Here is a 23,561-nt window from a genome sequence, read left to right as displayed (position 1 = left end):
CTTAGTGGAGGGACGCCTGGCTGCCACAATGACATCACAGACTTCAGAAGGCAGGTGAAAGGGAATCAACTGTCACCGCTCAATCGCCACGCAAAGAGGTGGAGACTGGACAGGTTCAGGTGGAGGACCGTCCTCTGCTGCTGCGACAGAAAATCCTCCCTTAGAGGCACTCGGATCAGGGGATCGATCGTCATACTGAGTAGCTAGGGATACCAAACTGAGTCCAGTCCGGCACCACAAGAATGACTTGGGCCCGGTCGCGCCTAATCTTCTTCAGCACTCTGGGCAGAAGTGGTATAGGTGGAAAGGCGTACAACAGACCACAACTCCACTTGCGACGAAAAGCGTCGCTGAGCGAGTGCAGCCTTGGAAATTCCAATGCGTAGAATTGCTAACATTGCGCGCTCTCTTCGGTGGCGAATAGATCTAACCAAGGCTTTCCCCACTGTCGAAAGAGACCTTGCGAGTGAAGACGTCATTCGTGATCCATCATGCACCTGCAGCTGAGTTTGTCCACCCTGGAGTTCAGTGAACCTGCCAGGTGTTGAACCATCAGGGAAATTCCCCGCGGCTCCAGCCATGTCCAGAGGCGCAGAACCTCCTGATATAGGGTCCAAGACCCCACCCCGCCCTGATTGTTGCAGTACCACATGGCAGTGGTGTTGTCTGTGAACACTTGCACGACTTTCGCTTTGACAGAGGGAAGGAATGTCTTCAGAGCAAGTCGGATCGCCCGAAGTTCCAGAAGGTTGATATGGAGCCTGGACTCTGCCGGAGACCTGAGGCCTCTGATCTCCGCCTCACCCAAAGAAAGAAAGTGGAGAGCGAACTATTTACCACTTGATAGGGTAATTTACTGTTCTGCTAGAAAGGCGTACCAAAAGGTTCTGCTTCAACACAAAACTGAATACTTCTCTGCAAAAATCCTGAATTCAGTGAATAGATCTAAAGAAATATTCAGCATTGTGAACGACTTGTGCAATGACGACAGGACAGTTCCCCCCCACAGTTCCCACACAGAAATTCTGTGATTCATTGAACCAATTTTTCTGTGAAAAAATTGCAAAAATAAAACAAAATATAACTAGCTCTCCTACCCCTATCCCTTTAGATGATATTTTTTACAATCCTTTGACACTATACACTTTTCCTATTATTGATCAAAAAATGTTTGTTGAACTCCTTACACAAGTCAAATCTGGGTCGCCCGAAGACATTTGTCCGCCTTACATTTTTAAAGAAATAGGACGCACCATTCCCCAGAGCATCCTTCCCTTACTTAATGAATCTCTTACTCGGGGTAAGGTCCCTAGTAGTTTTAAACATGCACTACTGATCCCGTTGATTGAAAAACATTGATCCACTGGACCTAAACTATAGGCCTATTTCCCTTCTACCCTACCTATCAAAAATTTTGGAGGCCCATGTCACCAAATGCCTCTCCAATTTTATTGAATCTACTGAATACCTAGAATTCAATCAAGCAGGGTTTCGTCCCTGCCACTCGACAGAGACAGTTATACTTGCAGTCCAGAATACTTTAAGAACCAATGCTGATAACAACTTGCATCAGGCTCTGGTGCTCCTTGATTTGTCGGCGGCGTTCAACACGGTTGACTATTCCATCTTGGTCGACCGTGTCGAACAGGCCGGCCTCAGGGGTCCTGCCTTGAGCTGGCTGCAGTCCTTCATATCTGAACGCACTCAATCTGTGAGGTTAGGTATGTTCACAGCCCCCAAAATCAGTACCTCTTGTGGAGTTCCTCAGGGCTCTTCCCTGTCCCCTTTACTATTTAATCTGTATCTGCGCCCTTTGTTGTATTCTTTGAAAAATAACAATGTCACGATATACAACTACGCAGATGATTTACAACTTATTTTTTCCCTGAGCTCTCCTGATGCAGTTGTAGAATTCCAAGCCACTATGACCCACATCCAAAGCTGGATGACTTTGAACCATCTTAAGCTCAACCCGGGCAAGACAGAACTTGTCTTGCCCGGGAAAAGCGAAATCAGCTGGGGCCCTCATTTTTGGCCCTTAGACTTGGGAAATCCCCCCGGTAAATCTCACTCCGTCAAGAGTCTGGGGGTAACCATCAGCGAGGATCTCTCATTGAAAAGCCAGATAGGAACGGTAGTCTCTTCTGGATTCTTCCAGTTGAGAAAGATAAGGAAAATCGCCCATTTTTTAACCCACTCGGCTCTGATTCAGGCAGTCATCGCCTTGGTTTTAACCCGCCTTGATTTTTCGAACAGTCTTTATCTGGGTCTTCCAGTTGGTCAGCTTAAAAGACTGCAGTATCTGCAGAATCAGGCAGCCAGGCTTATCTACAAGCAACCTAAGTGGCAGTCCATCAGGCCAGGCTTAGAAGAACTACACTGGCTGCCTGAGGCGCAGAGTGCCGCATTGAAGGCCGGATGTATTATTTTTAAAGCTTTGCAAAATAAGGGCCCGAAATTTATAAGGCAGCTGATATGCAAATATATCCCTTCACGCAGCCTTCGCTCAGCCCATAAAGATTTACTTTTGGTACCCCAGTATAAGCAAAAACGTCAGGGTGGCAGCAGCTTTCACTACCTTGCAGCCTCCCTCTGGAACTCCTTGCCACAATCCCTGCGACAAACTGAAAACCTTCTTTCTTTTAGACATGCTTTCAAGACCTGGCTTCTTAAACAGGCATACTCTAAATAGATGACGCCGAAAATGCCTTGCTGTGTTATGTCTTCAAACCCACTGTTCAATAGCGCCATGAAGCCCACGGGCGTACGTGCGCTGAATAAATAAATAATTAACATAACATAACCCATGCGGCCCCCCATCCCAGGAGGGACGCATTCGTCACCACTGTGTGCTCCGGTTGGGGAAGGGAGAGGGATCTGCCATGGATCCAATGTCGGTTCATGAGCCACCACTGCAGCTACTGTGCAGTGCCCTCTGAGATCAGGATGTAATCGGACATGTTCCCCTGATGCTGCGCCCACTGGAACTTCAGGTCCCACACCAGAGCCCGCATATGCCATCTGGCATGAGTGAACAGCAGGATGCAGGAGGCCATGAGGCCCAGCAGCCTCAGGTTCATCCTGACCAAACCCAGGATAGAGGCCAAAAGATCGGAATCATAGCCTGAATATCCTGGACTCGCCGCTCGGGAGGATAGGCCCGAAACTGTGTCGTATCCAGAACCGCTCCGATGAAGAAGAGCTTCTGAGAGGGAATCAAGTGCAAACTTGTCACATTGATGGAGAATCCCAGCAAATGTAGGAGGTCAGCCGTAGTCTGGAGGTGGGCAACGACTAGCTGAGGCGAGCCTGCCTTCAACAGCCAGTCGTCGAGATAGTGGGAGCCTTGAACCCCTGATCTGCGCAGATGAGCTGCGACCACTGCCATCACTTTCGTGAACACCCGAGTGGCGCTGGTAAGGCCAAAGGGGAGCACGGTAAACTGAAAGTGCTCGTGGCCTATCATGAACCGCGGGTTACGCCGGTGGGCCGGCAGGACGGGAATGTGAAAACATGCGTCCTGCAAGTTCAACGCTACCATCCAGTCTCCAGGGTCGAGAGCAGACAAAACCTGAGCTAGAGTTAGCATCTTGAACTGCTCCTTCTGGAGGAAGCGATTGACGTCCCGGAGATCTATGATAGGATGCAAGCCCTTGTCCTTCTTGGGCACCAGAAAGTAGTGGAAATTACAACCACGTCCTACTTATGGCGCCGAAACGCGCTCGATGGCCAAGAGGGCAGCGACTTCCTGTTGAAGAAGTGCCAAATGATCCGCCGACATGCGGTGGTACTGGGGTGGCATGGCTGGAGGGGTAGTCCCGAAGGGGAGGGAGTTGCCCCTTTGGACTATTTGTAAAACCCACCTGTCCGAAATGATGATGCGCCAGTGGGGGAGGTGATGGCGAATCTTGATGCCCACTGGTGTTTGATGGGCCTGAAAGACCGGACTAGGAAGGTTTTGGGGCAGTTGTGGCCGGGATGGAAGTGGACTGACCCGCCTGCTGGCCCCTAAGCCGCATCTGCGGGTCCCACGTCCGCGCGGAGACTGCTGCTGCGGCCTGTGGCTCTGAAGCGAACACAGTGGGGCGCCCCTTCCGTGGCCACAAGAGGAGCAAAAAGCAGAAAGCATAGGAGGGCGAGTGGCCGAAAGACCCAAGGACTGGGCCGTGGCTTGCTAGTCCTTAAAGCCCTCCAACGCACTATCTGCCTTGTTGCCAAAAAGGTGAATGCCCTCGAAGGGCATGCCCATCAGGGTGTTCTGGACATCCCCCGAAAAGCCATAAGTCCGCAGCCAGGTGTGGCAGCAGAGCGCCACTGCTCTGGAAATCACTCTGCCCAGCGAGTCGGCGGTGTCAAGGCCACATCGTATTGTGAACTTGGCTGCAACTCTCCCCCCAGCAATAGCCTGAGAGAGCACTGTCTGCGCCTCCTCCGGACACTGAGGTAGCACCTGCGCTACCATATCCCACACAGAGTGGGAATAACGGCCCAAGAGGCATGCAGTGTTCACTGACCGCAGCCCTAAACTGGCGGAAGAAAAAATGTCCAGGGGTGCGGTGGGGAATGCGCTCCGGGACGTTGAGGCTTGGACAACCAAGCTCCATGGGGTGGGGTGTTGGGAGAGGAAGATGGGGTCGCCCGGGCCCTGGCGATGGCTTCGGGCCACGTTCCTATCCACAGGAGCCCTGTGTTGGGCCTGGACCAGGTGCCCAAAAGAATGTCAGAAAGAGCCTCATTAAAAGGGCAGCACTGGCTCAGCAGAGGTAGCTGCCGGCTGAAGCACTTCTGTCAGGAGGTTAGTTCTGACGCCCACTGTAGGGAGTTGGAGAGCCTCCGCTGTCCTACGCAAAACCACTGCATAACTTGCACCCTTCTCCGTAGCCACGGTAGGAGGAGTGAGCATGCCAAGGCCAGGGGAGGCGTCAAGATCACTGGCATCCCCCAGTTCCTCTGCCCAGTCCGGGTCATACTCACACTGAGCTGTGAGAGGGTCCTCAGAGCCCTCCCAGTCCTCCCCTTCCTCCGAAGGCTGCTGAACAGGCCGAAAATAAGGAGGCTGGACATAGGGGTAGAAGGGCCACATCTGCGTCGAGCAACGCCGTTCCGGCTCCGTAACCATGTCATGGCTGAGACAGGGGGCAACGTCGTCTGGGGCCCCGGGCGGTGTCGGAGGTGGTGCTGGTGTGGTCGGCACTGGTGGTGGTGTAACAAGGTCAACCGGCGCCGACCAGGATCCAGGCCTGGATCCTTGGGGGCCCTGCGGCGCAGAGCCAACAGCGATGCCGGAGCCCCCGACAGCGAAGGGCTCAGACCCCAGTCGGAAGGCGCTCCGGAGGGTCCCGGCAGCCCAAAGAGGTGGGCCTTGGCTGACAGAAATTCCTGCAGCTCGGCCGGAGTCGCCGACTGATCAGGGAAGGGCAGGTAGGCCGACGGCGACACCGTAGGCTCCGCCGCAGTCGAGGCACCACCCACACCATCAGCCGCGACGGACGAGGTAAAGTCGTCGAGGGATGACGCTTCTTTTACTTCTTGTGCTTAGTCTTACATGACCCCCGAGTGCGAAGACGTCGATCCAGACGAATGAATGTGATGGCTCTGTGACCGGTCCCTCAACCTCCCACAGGATTGGGACCATGAGCGGCGTGGAGCCGACTGCCAGACTTCAAGCAACTTTCGGGACCGCTCCCACAAAGTCTTTGGCGCCATGGCCCGGCAGTCGAGGCACGACTTGGGGTCGTGGTCGCACCCCAGGCAGTAGAGACACAAGGGGTGCGGGTCTGTCACCGACATCTTCCGATGACAGTGCCCGCATGACTTGAAACCGGGCATCCCTACGACACCAGGAGTGGATCGACTCGAAAAAAGCAGAGACACCACTCTCCCCGAGCCTACGCTTGCTGGCACGAAAAAAGAAAGAACTGACGTCAGCGCACGAGAGCGGCATTTAAGTAGCTGCCGGGACGTTATCTCGGCGACCACAACGCCAACAACGGACGCGGAGCAGCACAACGCAACCTTATTGGGGGTATTGCTGACTAAAACTTTCCGGATCCAGTCTGACGCCTGAGGGTAATTCTAAGGTAAGGAATCTATCACTATGTGTATCTTTCAGTTAAATAGTTTTTTGAGGTTGAATACTGGGCAAAGAATAAGTAAAATGTTCTGTTTTTTAATGTTATCATATTTGTATGCATACTAATTTACTTATCTTGTTAAAGTACTTTCCATTTTACAGAGTAAACCACTAACTGAACACTTCAGCTACTCTATTGTCTAAAGTATCATACTGCTTCTTAGTTTGTAAACCCATCATTACCAGGGAGGAAGGCTTGCCTGTTTGCCGTCATTACCCGGAGAGACTAATGTACATAAACGACTCTCTTGGAAATCAAATTCAACGTGCTGTGCCGCACCAGTGGTGAACAACTTTATCCATCAAGGGTAAAGTCCAGTTGAGTAGGACTCTGCAAGGACCATAAGAAAAACTCTCACAACTGTACATCAATTTAGAATTTTAAATATATTCATGATTTTAAGAAATTCTATTCTTAGTGGAGTCAGTTAGGTCCTGTGAATATTAAACTGTTATAACAAGGAGGTCTGTGACCATGCACAAGCAAGGAAGATAAACTCCATTTGCGTACAGTGTGCTTTTGTAAATCAAAATTACTTTTATGAACTTAAAAGTGATTACATTTACACATACCTGGAAGGTACCATTGTTTTGGAAAGAAGGTGCTGGAGTTTGTGGCTTTGCTTGCAGGTATGCCGAAGACTGATTGTTAGGAGTGCAATTCTGCGGCAAGTGTGGAATGCACTCATTTTCAACGGGTGTTCTAAAGCTGGCAAAAGACAGTACAAACATTCTTTACTTGAAAGCAAAGTATTCAGGATCAAGCAGATACAGCTCCATCAAGCTGTTTTGTTAAAGTTGAATAGTATTAAACTGTTTAATTAAAGATGCTGACATTCACCAATCAAGACATGGGAGGGGTACAGATGCTTTTCACCATTTACATCGCAATGCAAACCAATACTTATTGTGTACAAAACACATACTTCCTTAAGGCCCACGAGGAAATTCATCATATCGCTTTCAACACAATATTTGTTTTTATTTACTCAAAAAAGACCTAGCTAAATTGATTTAAAAAAAAAACTAATATGGAAAAAAAAAGTGTTGTCCTTTCCATTACCTAACATGCAGCATCAGTCTGACGCACAGAACTGATCAAGAACATGTCATATTCCCACCAAATTAATACACATTGTAACCACGTTTACATACCCATCATTAATGTATTTGATAAAGTTATTTGTGACCCAAATTCCCCTAAATAAAATAGATTAATAAGTATACCTAGATGCTAAGAGCAGCACAGGTTGTGAAAATTCTGATAAATGCTTCAAAATCCCAAATAAAAGCTTCCCAGAATCACTGAGCACACAATTGTTATGCTGTATGTATTTAAGGGTTTCTGTTATATTAGAGATATATTTTTAAAAATAACATGTTACTTACCATGACATGTAGTTAGCTTGCAAGTTGTTGCTTGGTGTTTGAAACCCAAATCCAAGGTCATTTCTTTTTGGAACTGTTCCTGGTGGTGTAGTACGCTTTGAAACAGGTGCTCCATAACTGTCCCGCTTACTCTAAGCCATGAAAAGAGAAAAATGTTACGCTGTAATATGTTACAGACTGAAGAGAATCTATCTAATTTAGTGCCATTAAACAAAGTGAACTTAGCTTTAATGAGTGTAACTAGGGAGGGGGGGGGGGGGAGATAATGCGCGATGACAGACAGAAAGAGGCCACCACAGCAGTGATATGAGCTGTGACTGGCCACAAAAAATAAGACCATCTAGGGTCTGATGTACAAAGCCATTTTGTGGTCGCAAAGCCTGCAATCACTGGGTTTTCAACCACAAAATGGCTATTTGTTATGGACCCACTGATTTTCATAACAGGTTACCTAATCGCAAAATGGGTTTAGAAATCCATAACAAATCGCTATTTGGGAGGGTAGTGTTTAGGAGTTCCCTTCAAAATAGCAATTCATTATAGCAAGTATCAGTGGTTCGCAAATATAATCCAGTCGCAAAAAAATTGAGAATTAGCCAATTTAATATTTGGGTTGGTAACATGCACAAAAGGGAAGGGGTCTCTTCGTTCGTACCCTTTGTGAATGTAAAAAGAAAAGAAAAAAATTCTGCTCCCATTCATGTCTGCACACATTGACAGCTTGCAATACAGCAGCAATGAAAGACATCACCAGAGCAATACAAGCATTTGCAATGCAATAGGTTTCGCAGTTACACAAGTTTGAGCTATTGACTTTGCAAATAATGATGCCTTTTATTTTTCTTTTTGTTTTAAGAACATAAATAAAAGGCATTGTTATTTACAATGCCAATAGCTGAAACTTGTGTAACTGCGAGAACTATTGCATTGCAAATGGTTGTTATCAATGTATCTAATCGGACATTGGCTTGGACATAGGGAAAAAAGATAATTTCGGGGTGAGATGGAAATAAATGTGTGGAGGGCGTTGACTCAACCATGGCCCACTACATCGGACTTATTTTGCGTCGGAATAACAAATCACAAAGAGTAGTCAACTGATCTGGGCAGACAGAGGTTTGAGCAGCGTTTCCTCCACGATATAAACACCAGACATGAAAGGCTCAGCGAGCCTCGTTCAGACCAGGTGAAAGACGCACATTCCGTCCGGGGCTTCCTCTTGTTTCTTCTGATCCGTGTAGTTTATACTTGCCAACAATTTGGAACAAGAAAGTGGGAACTTTTGGAGAAAACAAATATCGGGGGAAAGGATTCACCATTGGATTCCATTGAAGCTGGAGCTATTTCAGACGGGAGACAGCTAAAATCAAGAACATTTTTGACGTAAAAAATCGGGAGTCTCCTGCTGGTATTCAGTCTATTTGTATGTGTGGCAGTTGACAGTTGTCTTTAATCTCACTAATAAACTGTTACTACAAGTACCACAATGCAGCGTTTAGCCATGCCTGGGTGAACTGCTTACACTTACTAATTAATGGAGGATTCAGAGCATTACATCTCGTTGGTGCCACGTCCCATGCTGTTCGTGGTATGAAGCCAATTGTCGCAGAGAATAATTGGAACCGATTCATGTGAGTTTAAACTGGAAGGCTTCATTCATGCGTCCGAATCACACAGAGCGACGTCCAGAATTCGGTTCAACTTTCACTGTGGAACGTTCCAGAACCAAAATATAGGGACGGGCAGAAGAGAACAGGACCACATCATCTAGTATGCTTAATATAGATAATACAGCACCAGCACGTGTGGACATATACACACAGTGAACTTGTTTAGCTAATAGAAAGTGTCAAAGGTAAAAGTACGAATTTTTGCAACCTGCTGTTGGCTAAATATCTGAGCTGGCGGTACAGCAGATGACACTGGGCTGCTCGGGGGGGGGGGGGGGGGGTGTGTGTGTGTGTGTGTGTGTGTGTGTGTGTGTGTGTGTGTGTGTGTGTGTGTGTGTGTGCATGTATGCGTGGCAGCGGGGTTCTCTATGTGTATGCGTGGCAGCGGGGTTCTCTATGTGTGTGTGTGCGCGGCGGTGGGGTTGGGGGGTTCTGTGTGTGTGTGTGAGTGTGTGTATGAGCGGCGGCGGGGGGGTCTGTATGTGTGTGTGTGTGTGTGCGTGCTTCCAAGGAGCCATGGGAGACAGGAAGCGCGCGTGACCTGATCCGTTTACGCGTGCGTGCACATCACTTGTCTCCCGTCTTCCTTGACTCCTTGAAAGCTGAAACGATTACAATAGAGCTTCGCGATCGGTTCGCAGTGCGAAACCTAAAAACAGAAGCAGCAATTGCTGTAACCACTTCAAGAACCATAGCAGCAATTTCAGTTGACACCATGGCAGTGATAGTAGTAACAGCTGTCTTAAGGCAGATACCACAGCAGGGACAACAGCAGTGATCACAGCTATTGCAACAGCAATGACCGCAACTGTTACATCAACAAATACACCACAGCATCAACAAAAGCTGCAACAATAAGAGCTATTACAACAGACACCACTACAGAAGTACCAAAAGCTGTCACAGCAGCAACAGAGGACACATCTGCAATGACAACAGGCATCTCCAGAAGTCACCAAAGTTGCCACAATGGCAGCAACGCCCCACAGATGAAACCATAGCAGGTGCAAGAGCACCAACCATGCTACCAACACAGCCGTAAAACAGCTTTAACCAAAGAAGGGACCGAAGCAGTAATTAAAGGAGCAACAATACTAAAAACAACTTCTGCACCATCAGCCACTACCCCAGAAGCAACTACAGCAGCAAACATAGTATCAGGTCAAGCAGGGACCACAGCTTTGAAACGGTTTTCACAACATATGTAACCACTGCAGAGAAACCTGAAGCAATAACAATGGGAGTACAGCAGCAACTACATCTAAAACTGTAACAATAGGAAGAAAAGTTCATAGCAGCAACCATAATTACCACCAAGCATTGTTAACAGCAGCTGTCAGCAAGGACAAACGCAGCAATCAGTACAATAACCGCAGAATGGAGAGTAGCAATAACAGCTGCCACCATAGCAGGAACAATAGAAGCAATAATAGAGATAGCAAGGCAGAAACAACAGTAGTGACTGCAGCTGCTCACACAAGGGACAAGAGCACCAACAGTTGTCACAACAGCAACACCCACAACAGCCACAAAAAAGTAGCAACAGCTGCAAGCACAGCAGTGACCACAGCTGGAGGGGCTACATCAGCCACAACAGAACAGACCAGAGAAGTAATCGAAAGGAGAGACCAGAACTCTCACCACATCATGAACAGTAGCAACCTCGAACGGTATGAAAAGCAATTGAAACCAGTGGGATTACAGAAGAAACATAAGAGGTTATAACAGCAGCAATTACAGCTACCACCAAGTCAACAACAGCTCGGGTATTTCGTTATGTTGATCAAATCAAAAACGTCCCATCTCCCCCGGAGGTTTTGATTATGGGTGATTTGAATTGTAAGATTTCTAATGTTAGTCTGGAGCTTTTTAGGAATAAGTCTAAAGAAGAGGCGCACTTTGTTCCCCAAGCTCTCTTCCCTGAAAAGTCAGTGACAAATAAAAGAGGGAAGATCTTGCTAAAAGAGCTAGTGGCCGTCGATGGGCTTATAGTAAATGGGAGATTCCCGTCGGACGTCCCTGCAAAATTTACCCATAAGTCTCCCTTTGGGTCTTCCATCTTGGATTATGTCATTGTTGATTACGGCCTGTTTCCAGCTATTCTTGACCTTAAGACTATACCTACCCCTCTGAGTGATCATACTTTATTACTTGTAACTATTTCCCTAAAAACCCTGCCTACTGCACCCTGGTCCCTTAATGGCAGCGACGCAGCCTTCCATGCTTCTAAGGGAAGGTGCTATTGGAATTCCTTTGCCATCAAAGGGGTGAAGGAACTTTTATCCGATACCATTTTAGTTCTTAATGAGTGGCATGGTAACGAAATAGTTTACTTTGAAGAATTTTTGCGGAAGGTCATCTCTTGTGCTAAAAAATCTTCACGAGCGAGAAGAGGGGTTGAAGTTCCCAGGGCACTGTGTATTTTAAATAAGGAAATTAACAACCTTGTCCGGGAACAATACTTAGATAGAGGCATAGAACGTGGTAGAGAGATTTCCAGGCTAAAAAGAAAGAGAAATAGACTTAAGCTAAAAATAAAAAAGGCTAAGGAAGATATTATCTGGATTGACCTGCGGGAATCTGTTGTACATGGCAGGATTAGAGATTTCTGGGCAATAATAGGTAAGGGGTGTGGGTCTAGATTAAGCCCCTCCCCTATTCCCATAGCGGAAGAGGTATGGTCCATTTATATCCGGGACCTGTATGCAGGGAATTGTACCTCTGATACTATCGCCCCTGAAGATACCTTAGGTGATGTTAGTATTATTGGTCCGGATGCGGATGGCCTTACGAATTATCCTTCAGTAAAGGAAATTGAGATGGCCATAAAAAATATGCGTGTCTCTGGGGCAATGGGACCAGATGAACTCCCCATGACGGTCCTTAAACAGGACCCGTTCGGGTGGAGTAAAATTTTGTACCCCCTGTTTAAAGTATGTTTTATGACTAAAAAGGTACCCGCCTCGTGGAGGGGGAGTATCCTGGTCCCCATTTTTAAGAAGGGAACTAGGGATTACCCAAGTAACTATCGCTTGATTGCGCTCCTCGACTCAATCGGGAAGGTTTTCGCGAAATGCCTTCTAGGATCCCTCTCCGCTTGGGTCGAGGAGAACAATATCCTGCCGTTTGCTCAGACTGGGTTCCGCAGGAATCACGGAACCCTGGATAATCTTACTGCTCTGCATGTGGTTACGGACAAATATGTACAGGTGCGGCGGGGGACGGTGTATGCAGCCTTTATTGATTTCTCCACCGCGTTCGATAAAGTGGACCGTGGAATGCTGTGGAGAAAATTGGCTGCGCTTGGTCTCCCGTCTTACCTGTTGGAGCTGGTGCGGGCCCTCCATACAGAGACCTGGTGTAGGGTCCTGTTGGGGGGTGAAGGGGGGCTTTCTGACCCAATTGCATCGGGTAATGGCCTTAAACAAGGCTGTTTATTGGCTCCCCTTTTATTTTCCTTATATACGGCTGATCTGCCCGCCGCTCTGTCTTCCACAGAGGGCATCGCCCCCTTGGTGGGGGGGACCCCTTTATCTTGTTTGATGTATGCAGACGATGTCCTCATCCTTGATCTAACTCCCAAAGGACTTTCAAATCGGCTACATGCTCTTCATAGTTATGCTGTAGCTCATTGCATGAAGATTAACATAACCAAGAGTAAAGTTATGTGCATAGTAGGTAAAAAGAGGTGTCGAGCAGCAGATTTTGGTTGGTGCATCGGGGGGCAAAAATTGGAGGTTGTTAAGTCATATATTTTTTGGGGGAAAATTGTTACGGCTGATCTGAGTGAGAAACTCCATATAGAGCACTGCTCTCGCAAAGCTCTTGCTCATGGCAAAGGTCTAAATTCACTATACAATGCAACGGGGAAACGGCACTTCCCGATCTTATTGGAGGTGTACAGATCTAAAATCCCGGCAACAATCCTTTATGGCATAGAGCTAATAGAGGTGAAAAAGTGGGACTTCTGCCATAGGATTGAGGGGAAACTTTTAAGATCTCTCTCCTCATTAAATACTGCATGCTCTCTGGCCGCCTGCAGGTTCGAATTCGGTCTAAGGAGCAGTTGGGTACAGGGACTCTGTGCCCTAGTAAGATGGGTGGCTTGTCTTGCAAGAGCGGAAGTTGGGACATTGAGAGCATTTCTCAAAAATGAACTTTTAGGTAATTTCAATGAGTTCTCTCAACTTGTTCGTAATTTCAGAATAGCCGTAAAGTTTTTAAAATTAGATGAAACTATTCTTTTTGTGTATTCCCCTACACAGTTAAAACTTGTTTTAAAAGCAGCCTCATGGGACCTCTGCTTCCAATCGGACAAAAAATTAATTCATGGGAAGAGGAATGTAGATATCCTCCTTGATACTTATCTGATGAAGCAGCCACAACCCTATGTGCGATGGTCCCTCCCACACGGCATACGAAGATTTTGGTTCCTGCTACGCTATGATTTAATACCTTTAAATCTCCTGCTATCTAAATGGTATGGTTCCACCTCTTTGTGCAATCTATGTAATTTAAATATTCAGGACTGCATGCATGTTCTACTGATCTGCCCGGCGTTATGTAAATTGCGCTCCAGATGGATAAAAGTTATTTGTCTCCGTCTTGGCATTTTAACCCTGAATGACTTTCTTCATGCACTGTATTGTCCTCCTAACGAAATGTTCTGCTTCCACATTTTTTATTTTTTTAAAGGTTTTTTAGCTATTTATTGATAATCCATGGAGATGCTTTCTGACTTGCCAATTATTTACTGTTCTGGTGTGTAAATTAGTATGTATGTAAGTTAGGTATTTCTTGGGCGGACAACCTCTGCACTTGTATTGTTTTGTGTTGTATTTCTGTATATTTTATGTGGCCCTCTGTTGAGAGCCAAAGCATAATAAAATAAATTGATTGATTGATTGATTGATTGTCAACAACAGCTCTTAAAATAAGCAGCAACCACTGCTATAACCACAGCTGTAACAGCATGGACCACAACAACCACATCTGTCAGTAAGGCAGAGAAAACAGCAGTGCCCTTAGCAGAAACATCAGCAACAGATCCTACCAGAGCAGCAAGAACTGCCAAAAGAACTACTTTCACAATATATGTAAGTAGGGCAGACTCCTCAAAAGAACAGGGAAAATAGCTACTTACGTATAACTACAGTTCAGCAGCACGGATATCCTTCACAGATTCACATGCATGAATCTTTCCCCTTTGCCGAGCTGGGCATCACATGGTAATCATACATTACCACAAAGGTGAATGCATGGTAAAACATTTACTGCATCTCATTAGAAAAGACACATGGTCCACATAATGTTAAGGCACACTGGCCTCTACTCCCTCAAAGGACCCCATACTTTAGATTTTCTATACAAGTGTTTAAAAAAAGGAAATATTGGAAGCATCTGACTAATAATGTGGGTGGTTGCATATGTATCTATGAAAGGTAACAAGGCTGGAGAACTGGAGCTACACATTCCTTTCTTTTTTCTTCTCCAGAACTGGATCTTTCATAGATTCATATACTTGAGTCAGAAAACTGAGCAATATCAAAATAGTTGTATCTGATATAATCATTGAAATCTCGACTAATGGAAGGCAAGCATGAACTTATATATGGCTGCAGAAAAGGTACCCTATAAAGCTAGAGGGTGTCCCAAGAAATTCACCAACATTTGGAGTGCTTTGATGAGATATTATGGGTTAGAAATGGGAGAGATAACAGAGGTGTCGCACCCACGAACCATCAGAGAACAGTCCGATGGGGTCAGGGTAACTCCCTCCCCTCGATCGGTAGCTAGGAATTTCAGTTAATTTGGAATCGCATGATGACAAAGTGGGCTCTGATCTGTATTTTTATCATCACTGTCAGACCTGCAGGTTTGTGAATGTACAAAGACATGTCTTGTGTTATTGTATACCTCAATGCGAAATAAATACCAATAAAAATATTCATTACAAAAAAACAATCCCAGTTTATCCACAGAAACAATTTAAGATGTTAAAGAAGCAGGATGAGGCTTACCACAACAAAAAAGGCGACACATTCAGGTAAAACATGCTTGACTAATGTGTGGTGACTCTTTATGTCAATGTCACTGCCCTGCAGATATCATCCAGGAGAACTCACACGTATAACGTCGCTGTCACTACCCCACTCATTCTGGAATGATCCATAAAAAACTTCACAAACATTGTTAACTTCTCTAGTTATTCCATTCCTGAAGAATAGGAAGGGGGGAAGGGGTTGGATTGGAGGAAAGGGGGGGGGGGGGGGGGCGCTGTCCACGTTCGATCTGTTTTTGTTGTTACATCTGCTTATTATACCAGCATACATATCCAGCTGCACAACAAGCACGCCAGACTCAGCATTGTAGAACTGCACCCACTATCTTGCGCAAATGCACCATTACGCCCACACCAGCCACTCGCACTAGAGCTCCTGTCCTTCGCCCGCTTTCCCTATGGCTGACACCTATACAGAGAAAGTGTCACTTCTCAATGTTCTGAAATGTTAACGGCTTGCTGGATAAGGTCAAGCATACAGCGGTCCTGCGTTACGCCCAGCGTCACACTATAGACATACTACTGCTCCAAGAGGCCCACCTGGTAGGCAACCATTGCCCTTTTCTGGCACGCTATGGTTATGGCAGAGTCTGGCACTCCGGCTTTAACCGGGGACCACGAGAGGTGGCTGTCTTGGTGAAACGTTGTCTTCCACTCGTGGTGAGTAAGCCAACCCATGATCCTAAGGGTTGCTTTGTCATCTTGGAGGGGAGACTCAGGGACCGGCCCCTGAACTTGCTCGCTGTATACTCCCCCACCCCCCTCCCTACTGACTTCCACACTTCAGTGACTCGCTACACTGGTCTCTGCTTTGGTCCTGGGGACGAGCTTCCGTGGGGGAGACTTTAAGGCAGTTATGGATCCTGACCTTGACACCACTAACACCCTTTCTGCATCTAGAGTCACTCAATCTACCCTCCTGTCGAATTGGGCTGCTACTTTAGGTCTCGGGGATGCCTGGAGACTCTGGCACCAGACGACTCAACTCTACACCCACACATCAGCTTCCCATCACACACACGCACGACTCGAACACATTTCCCTGCCAGCCCTGGATTGTCGAGAAATTCAAGATGTCACCATCCTCCCCAGAGGTCTATCGGACCACTCCCCTGTGGTGATGCGGATGGGCAGCCTCCCTCAATCTTCGCGCTCGATCTGGCAGCTGAACGCCTGGTTCCGCCAGGACAAGGACTTCAGGGACCAAGTGGGAGACTAGCTCCGCCATTACTTTGCCACTAATCATGGGTCGGTCTCCTCTCTTGGCACTCTATGGGAAGCCGGGAAGGCCACCATCCGGGGCTTCGCCAAAGGCCAACTTATACTTCAGCATGTGAAGCAGGACTCCCGCCTCACACTCTTGGAGGCCCAGGCGGTCTTAATTGAGGCTCAACCTCCGGAGGATAGAACTGAAGCCCAAGATAGGAGGCTAGCGTTTCTGAGGGATGAGATTAGGCAGACCTCCTTGCAGGCTGCCAAGCTGCTGTGGAGGTTCTCCGTGGCGCAAGTGTATAGGTCAGGAGACAATAGGGGGAAACTCCTTCACCGTCTGGCCACTTACCTGATGGCCAACCGTATCATCCCTGAGGTGATTGGCTCAGATGGAGTGATCCAGCGAGCTGCTGTTGCAGTGGCCCAATTCTTAGCCACTTATTACGCTACTCTATACTCTGCACAGCCTCCCACTCTCTCGTTCCCGGATCTCCTCCATCGCGAACAGTTTTCTCTCCTGCGACTCAGTAAGTCTGAGGTGGAGGCGCTAAACCTGCCTGACACCCCAGAGGAGATAAACAATGCCATATCGCGTATGGCTGCAGGTAAGACACCAGGGCCGGATGGACTTCCGCAGGAGTTGGAGTAGTTTCTTACCTGTAACTCCAGTTCTGTAGTAGAGGTATCTTTCCTTCACCCAAATCCTTGAAATGATAGAGAGGAAGGGTTGGACAGACAAGCCCCCATAGGCTGCCAGTATGTGTCTGGAAAAGGGATACCGTGCCTTTAAGGAACTCTCCAGAGACCCTCGGTATCCCAGGATGCACAGCCAAAGTCCTTTTACTTTCAGTTCTTTTTGAAGGTGTATAAAGCAAGGCCTGTAGCATACAGTGCATTATAATTTTCTCCACCGGGGAGGAGGGCGGGCGCTTAGGACTATAACAGAGATACCCCTACTACAGAACTGTAGTAGGGGATCTCTGGGTATAGTCATAATCTAGTGAATAGAATGGCAAGCCCATCCCAACAAACCAATCCGGCGGTGGAGGAAAAAGACAACACCACTACTGTGCAATCAGATTTCTCAACGAAGCCTGCCCAACCTGAGCATCTGCCCTGGCATCAGAGTCCAGACAGTAGTGTTTAACAAAGGTATGGACCGACTTCCACGTGGCAGCCCTGCAGATATCTGCAATGATAACATTATGTAGCAAAGCCGTTGTAGCTGCTTTGCCCCTGGTGGAATGGGCCTTAGGCTTACCCCCTAAGGTCTTGTTAGCTTTCTGATAACATAACTGGATACAGGACACAATCCACCTCGAAATGGACTGTTTTGAGGTGGCAAGACCAGTCCTGACCGACCCATAATTGACAAACAATTTGTCTGACCTATGAATGTCCTTGGTCTTATCCAAATAGAATTTCAACACCCTTCTGACATCCAGGGAATGAAGAGACCTTTCTACTGGAGTGGAAGGATTTTGGAAAAATGTAGGTAAAGTTATAGTCCGATTGACATGGAAATCAGAAATCACCTTAGGAAGGAACTTAGGGTGAGTACGCATCACAACATTAGCAGCATGAAATACAGTAGAAGGTTCCTGGCAACACAATGCCTGAATCTCACTCATCCTGCGGGCCGATGTAATGGCCACGAGGAAAGCCGTCTTCCATGATAAGTGCTGTAGTGAAGCCTTATGAATAGGTTCAAAAGGTTCCTTCATCAATCTGGACAGCACCACATTCAGCTCCCATGAAGGCGAAGGAGGCCGAACAGGAGGAAACACTTTCTTCAATCCTTCCAAAAAATCTTTAATCACAGGAATCTGGAAGAAGGATGTCTGTGAAGGGCATTTCCTATACGCAGTTAATGCTGCGAGGTGAAACTTAATACAATGAAAATTAAGGCCAGATTGAGCCAAATGCAAAAGTTATGGAAGTATGACATCTTCTTTGCAGGTCGTCGAGACATTGTTCTTGGAAGTGCACCAGATGCAGAACCTCTTCCACTTGTAGGCATAGGAAGTCCTAGTGGAAGGTTGCTTACCCTCCTTGAGTATATCCATGAAATCGTCAGGCAGATTCAGGTGTCCATATTGCACTATCTCAGGAGCCATGCCGCCAAACTCAACGAGGAGAGGTTGGGGTGCACCATCTGCCCCCCGAACTTCGTGAGAAGGTCCGGCCGACACGGTAGCCGCAGGTGTGGAAGAAGAGACCTGTGAAGCAGGTCCGTGAACCACCACTGTCGGGCCACTCCGGAGCAATGAGGATCATCCGTGCTCTGGACTGAGAAAGCTTGATGAGTACCGCCGGAATCAGGGGGATGGGTGGAAAAGCGTAAAGAAAGCTGTCCGACCAGCTGATCCATAGCACGTTCCCCAGAGTCCCCGGTTGGTAGTACCTGGAGGCGAAGTGTCGGCATTTTCAGTTTTTGGAGGTGGCGAACAGATCTAAATCTGGAGTGCCCCACCTGTCGAAGATGTTTCCTAGCACCTCGTCGTTTAGGACCCACTTATGGTTTTCTTGCACCAGCCTGCTGAGTGCGTCCGCCTGAGCATTCTGCACACCTGGCAGATGGGTAGCCATTATCGCCAGTCCTCTGGCTAGCAGCCAGTGCCAGATGGCCTGCGCTTCTTGTGACAGTGTGCAGATCTCGAGCCCCCCTGCTTGTTGAGGTAATACATTGTGGTCGTATTGTCCGTCTGTACAAGCAAGGAGTTGGTCTGGAAGGACGGATGAAAAGCCTTCAGTGCCAAGTGAACAGCTCTGAGTTCCAGGAAATTGATGTGATACATGGATTCCGCCGGGGACCACGTTCCCTGGATCTGTAGATGGTCTGAATGCGCTCCCCAGCCGTGCAGAGAAGCATCCGTGACGATAGTCTGAATGGGAATGTCCTTGTGGAATGGAACCCCCATGAAGAGATTCTCTGCGGAGCACCACCATCTCAGGGACTGTTGAGCGTGAAGGGACAGCCGAATCCTGTCATCCCAGCTCCCCCGCTTCTTGTCCTAATGATCCTCCAGACATTCCTGTAGCGGCCTCATATCAAGGCGTGCGTGAGGCAGATGCAAGAGGCCATCGCCCCCAGTAGAGAAGACACCGTCCTCACTGTCGTAGATAGAACAGCTATGAGAGCCCGAGCCTTCCGAAGGATCGATAAGAGTCTCTCCTCCAAAGGAGACACGCTTGCTGAAAGAGTATCGATAGAGGCTCCCAAGTGCTATAGGCACTGGACAGGAGTCGGAACAGACTTGGACAACCCCAGCTGGTTCAACAGAACGGCCGTCCTGTTGAAGTGAAATTGCTCTTCGTGGAAGGTGGAGGCTTTGATTAACCAATCGTCAAGGTACGGGTAGACAAACCCCTTGTTCTTTCTCAGGTGCGCTGCCACCACTGCCATGCATTTTGAAAAGGTCCTGGGTGCAGACTTCAGTCCAAACGGTAGTACGGTGTACTGATAGTGATTGGTGCCGACTAGAAAGCGCAGGAACTTCCTGTGTTTCGGTGCAATGGGCACATGGAAGTACGCATTCTGCAGGTCTATTGCGCAAAGCAAGTCTCCTCTTTGCAACTGAGGATAAATCTGGTGCAAAGACAGCATGCAAAACTTTTCCCTGTGAATCCATTTGTTTGCTTGTCGCAAATCCAGAATGGGCCTGAACTCGTTCTTGTCCTTCTTGCGCACCAGAAAGAACCGCGAATAAAGCCCCTTTCCCCTTTGAAACAAAGATAGGTCTTCTATTGCCCTTTTCCTTAACAGGGTATCGGCCTCCGCTTGGAGCTCACGCAGCTGGAACTGCGAGCGAACCGGTGGAATTGCTGGAGGAGGGCTGACAAAACAAAGACTGTATCCATTGCAAACAATATTCAGCACCCACTTGTCCTGAGTAATATTTCTCCACTCTGCCAGGTAATTTTGTATGCTTCCCCCCCAGCGGAGCGGCTAACAGGCGAGGGAGAAGTAGCACCTCAGGGCTTAGACCCGGCCGGGCCCTTGTTCGCCGAGGACTGCTGGCCGCCTCTTCCCCTCTGACGCTTTTGGAAAGGCTGCCGCTGGTACTGCTGCTGCTGGCCAGCTTGACGACCTTGCCCTCGTTTCTGGGAATCATACCTCCTCTGGAACGGACGGAAGGACTTCCGTCGTTCCTTTGGTTTCTCCAAACCAACGGCCTTCAATGTCTCTACTTCTGCCTTTATGAGGGCCATCTCCTCATCCGCATGCGTCCCGAAGAGAGTCGATCCAGAGAATGGCAAATTTGCGACTCTCTGTTGCGCCTCCAGTTTGAGAGAGGTAAGGCACAACCAGGAATGGCGTCTTAAATTAATGCCATGGCAATAACCATGAGCCGCCAGGAGAGGCTTCTGCCGCAGAGCTGATGACTTGATTGGAGACCATCATGCCCTCGTTCAATATCTCCTGGAAGTCTTCCCTCCTATCCCTCAGGCGGAGCTCAATAAATTGTTGCAGAGACTCCCACAAGGAGCGGTCATAGCGACCCAAAAGTGCCACGGCACTCGCCGCTTTCATCGAGGTAACAGCCGTACCGCAAACCTTCCGTACGGCTGAGTCCATCTGACGGCTCTCCTTGTCCGGAGGCACCGGAGAAGACGGAGCAGTAGCATGCTGTTTCTTGGCTGCTGTCACGATGACAGAATCCGGTACAGGATCTGACCTCAAGAACGCCGGATCAGAATCCGGGGGCCTGTACTTCTTTTGCAGCCGACATGGAGCCGACTTCACCGAGGCCGGGGTCAGAAACAGCTCCATGACCGGTTCCTCCAGTCCTGGCACCAGGGGCAACAACGGGCGAGAGAGATGTCGTTTGTGCAAAGTCTCAAAGATCACAGAGGTAGGTGGAGAGGGTACCGTCAAAGTGATCCCTAACTTCGCTGCCCCCCTCAGCAGCACCTCCTGAAATGTCACAATGTCGTCCACAGGTGACACTCTCGTAGGAGGGGAAACCAGTAACGTTGGAGAATACCTTCGGTCACTTGAGGAGTCCGTATAACGGGACCCGACCTGTCTCTCGACGTCGATCTTATAGACGTCGATGAACTCCTCGACGTCGACTTGCCTCTTCTTGACGTCGACCGTCGTGTCGATGTTGACGGCGAACGGCGGTGTAGCCTCGACAGCAAGCGCCGTCGCCTCCTGGACTCATCTCGACGTCGATGGTGTGTCAACTCATGTGAAGTCCTAGACGTCTATCTCGTACGAGGTCTCGACGTCCTGCCCCTTGCCGTTGAACGTCGACGCCACTTGGACCCAGAACCCTGGGTCGACGGGGAGCAGATGGTGGTCATATCTCCCGATGTCGAAGCTATCGACGTCGACCAGGATCTGTGCCTTTTCTTGATTGGGGAGCCCCCCAGAGGCCGATGACTGAGTTCCTCCATGCCCAGAAGTTCCACCTGTTTCTGGATGTCTCCTCTGCTCCAGGCCTTGGAGATGAATCTTCTCCCTGTCACGCAGGGTCCTCCTGGAGAAAGAGTGACATATCACAAGAGTCAGGGACATGGGTGGACGGGAGACAGAGTATGCATACTCTGTGGGGGTCGGATTTAGCCTTCTTCCTACACACTCTGGGCACTAGTCGAATAAAGCTGGCATTTTCGACAGAAAGAGGTGGTAAAACTGGTTAAAAAACACAGCAATTGGAAGAGGAAGACCCCAGACGTCGAGTGCAACAGTGGAAAAGTGCCAAAAATTGGAGAAATACCCAAAAAGGGAGAGCTCAATGCTCCAGGGTCCTGCTAGCAGGACCCGGAAAAAAGAACTGAAAGTAAAAGGACTTTGGCTGTGCATCCTGGGATACCGAGGGTCTCTGGAGAGTTCCTTAAAGGCACGGTATCCCTTTTCCAGACACATAATGGCAGCCTATGGGGGCTTGTCTGTCCAACCCTTCCTCTTTATCATTGCAAGGATTTGGGTGAAGGAAAGTTTCTCTTTGGGTGAAACTTGGCAATATGTGTAAAATTTGATTTTATTTGGCTATCCTTTTCACTTCACGATGAAGTGCTGGCCAGTGTAGCCTTGCAGTTATAGGCTGCATTATTTGTCTTTGATTTTCTCTTAAGTGTCTATGCAGGACTGCAAAGAAGACAGCTTAAGAGATTATTTTTGATTGCTCTGGGGTCCCCGCACATGAGCAGGACTATTCACTAGATTATCACTATCCACAGAGATCCCCTACTACAGAACTTTGCTTCCTACTGAGACACACTGATTCCCCACCTTCCAGAGGTGTATCGGGAGGCGTCTGATCAATGCTCCTTCCGTCCCGAGACGGATATGGCCACTATAGTGGTGATTCCAAAGTCTCAGCCCCCCTCGAAGCGCTGCCCTGATTACCGCCCCATCTCCCTCATTAACTCAGAGCTAAAAATATTCGCCGCTGTCCCAGCCAATCGCATACGACCCTACCTGGCCAAACTGGTCCACACTGACCAGTGAGGATTCATGCCCTCCCGGGGCATCCGGCACTGCCTCAGGCGTCTCCACCTCGCTCTAGCGAATCGACAACTGACCACTTACTTATCTCTCCTTCTCGTAGATTTTGAGAAAGCATTTGACTCAGTGGATTGGCGATACCTGGAAGCGGTATTGTCGGAAATGTGTTTTGGGGCCCCCTTTCGCACCCTGGTAAAGGCGCTTTACTGCACAACAAGGAAACAGGTACTAGTCAACGGAGCCCTATCACACCCCTTTCCCATCAGAAGAGGCACGAGGCAAGGATGCCACCTCTCGCCCCGCCTGTTCACGTTGGCGAAGGAGCCCTTTGCCTGTCTTGTCCGCTCTGACCAGCTCCTCACAGGATGGAGATGGCCTGGACTGGAGGAAGGTAGGATCGCCCTCTATGCTGATGACGTTCTGCTATTTTTAGCGGATCCGGCTGGATCGAGTCCCCGATGCCTCCGGGCCTTGAGTCTTTTCGAACAAATCTCCGGCCTCCGATTGAACTCAGCCAAATCCGTTCTGGTCCCCCTTCACCTTTTGAGAGTGTGCTTTGATTGGCAGTCTTCGATACCTCTTCGGCAACAGTCCTTCAAGTATCTGGGAATCTGGGTTGCCCTCCTTCCCGACCTCCCT

At 48.4% G+C, this 23,561-nt stretch overlaps 1 protein-coding gene across 4 annotated transcripts in view; it reads right to left on the bottom strand.

Annotated features, from left to right (window-relative positions):
• The window catches only part of TTK (TTK protein kinase), an 894,856-nt gene that overhangs the window by 502,545 nt on the left and 368,750 nt on the right, over positions 1-23,561 (bottom strand). For all 4 annotated transcript variants that reach the window (XM_078648117.1, XM_078648119.1, XM_078648116.1 and 1 more), the window contains exons 12-13: positions 7,523-7,653; positions 6,707-6,842 (exon numbers count right to left, since the gene is read on the bottom strand). In XM_078648117.1, coding sequence (XP_078504243.1) covers positions 6,707-6,842; positions 7,523-7,653 — 267 coding nt within the window. The remainder of the gene's footprint in view (positions 1-6,706; positions 6,843-7,522; positions 7,654-23,561) is intronic.

Source organism: Lissotriton helveticus, chromosome 6, assembly GCF_964261635.1.
Source record: "Lissotriton helveticus chromosome 6, aLisHel1.1, whole genome shotgun sequence".
NCBI lineage: Eukaryota > Metazoa > Chordata > Amphibia > Caudata > Salamandridae > Lissotriton > Lissotriton helveticus.
This window is presented reverse-complemented; position numbering and strand designations above follow the sequence as displayed.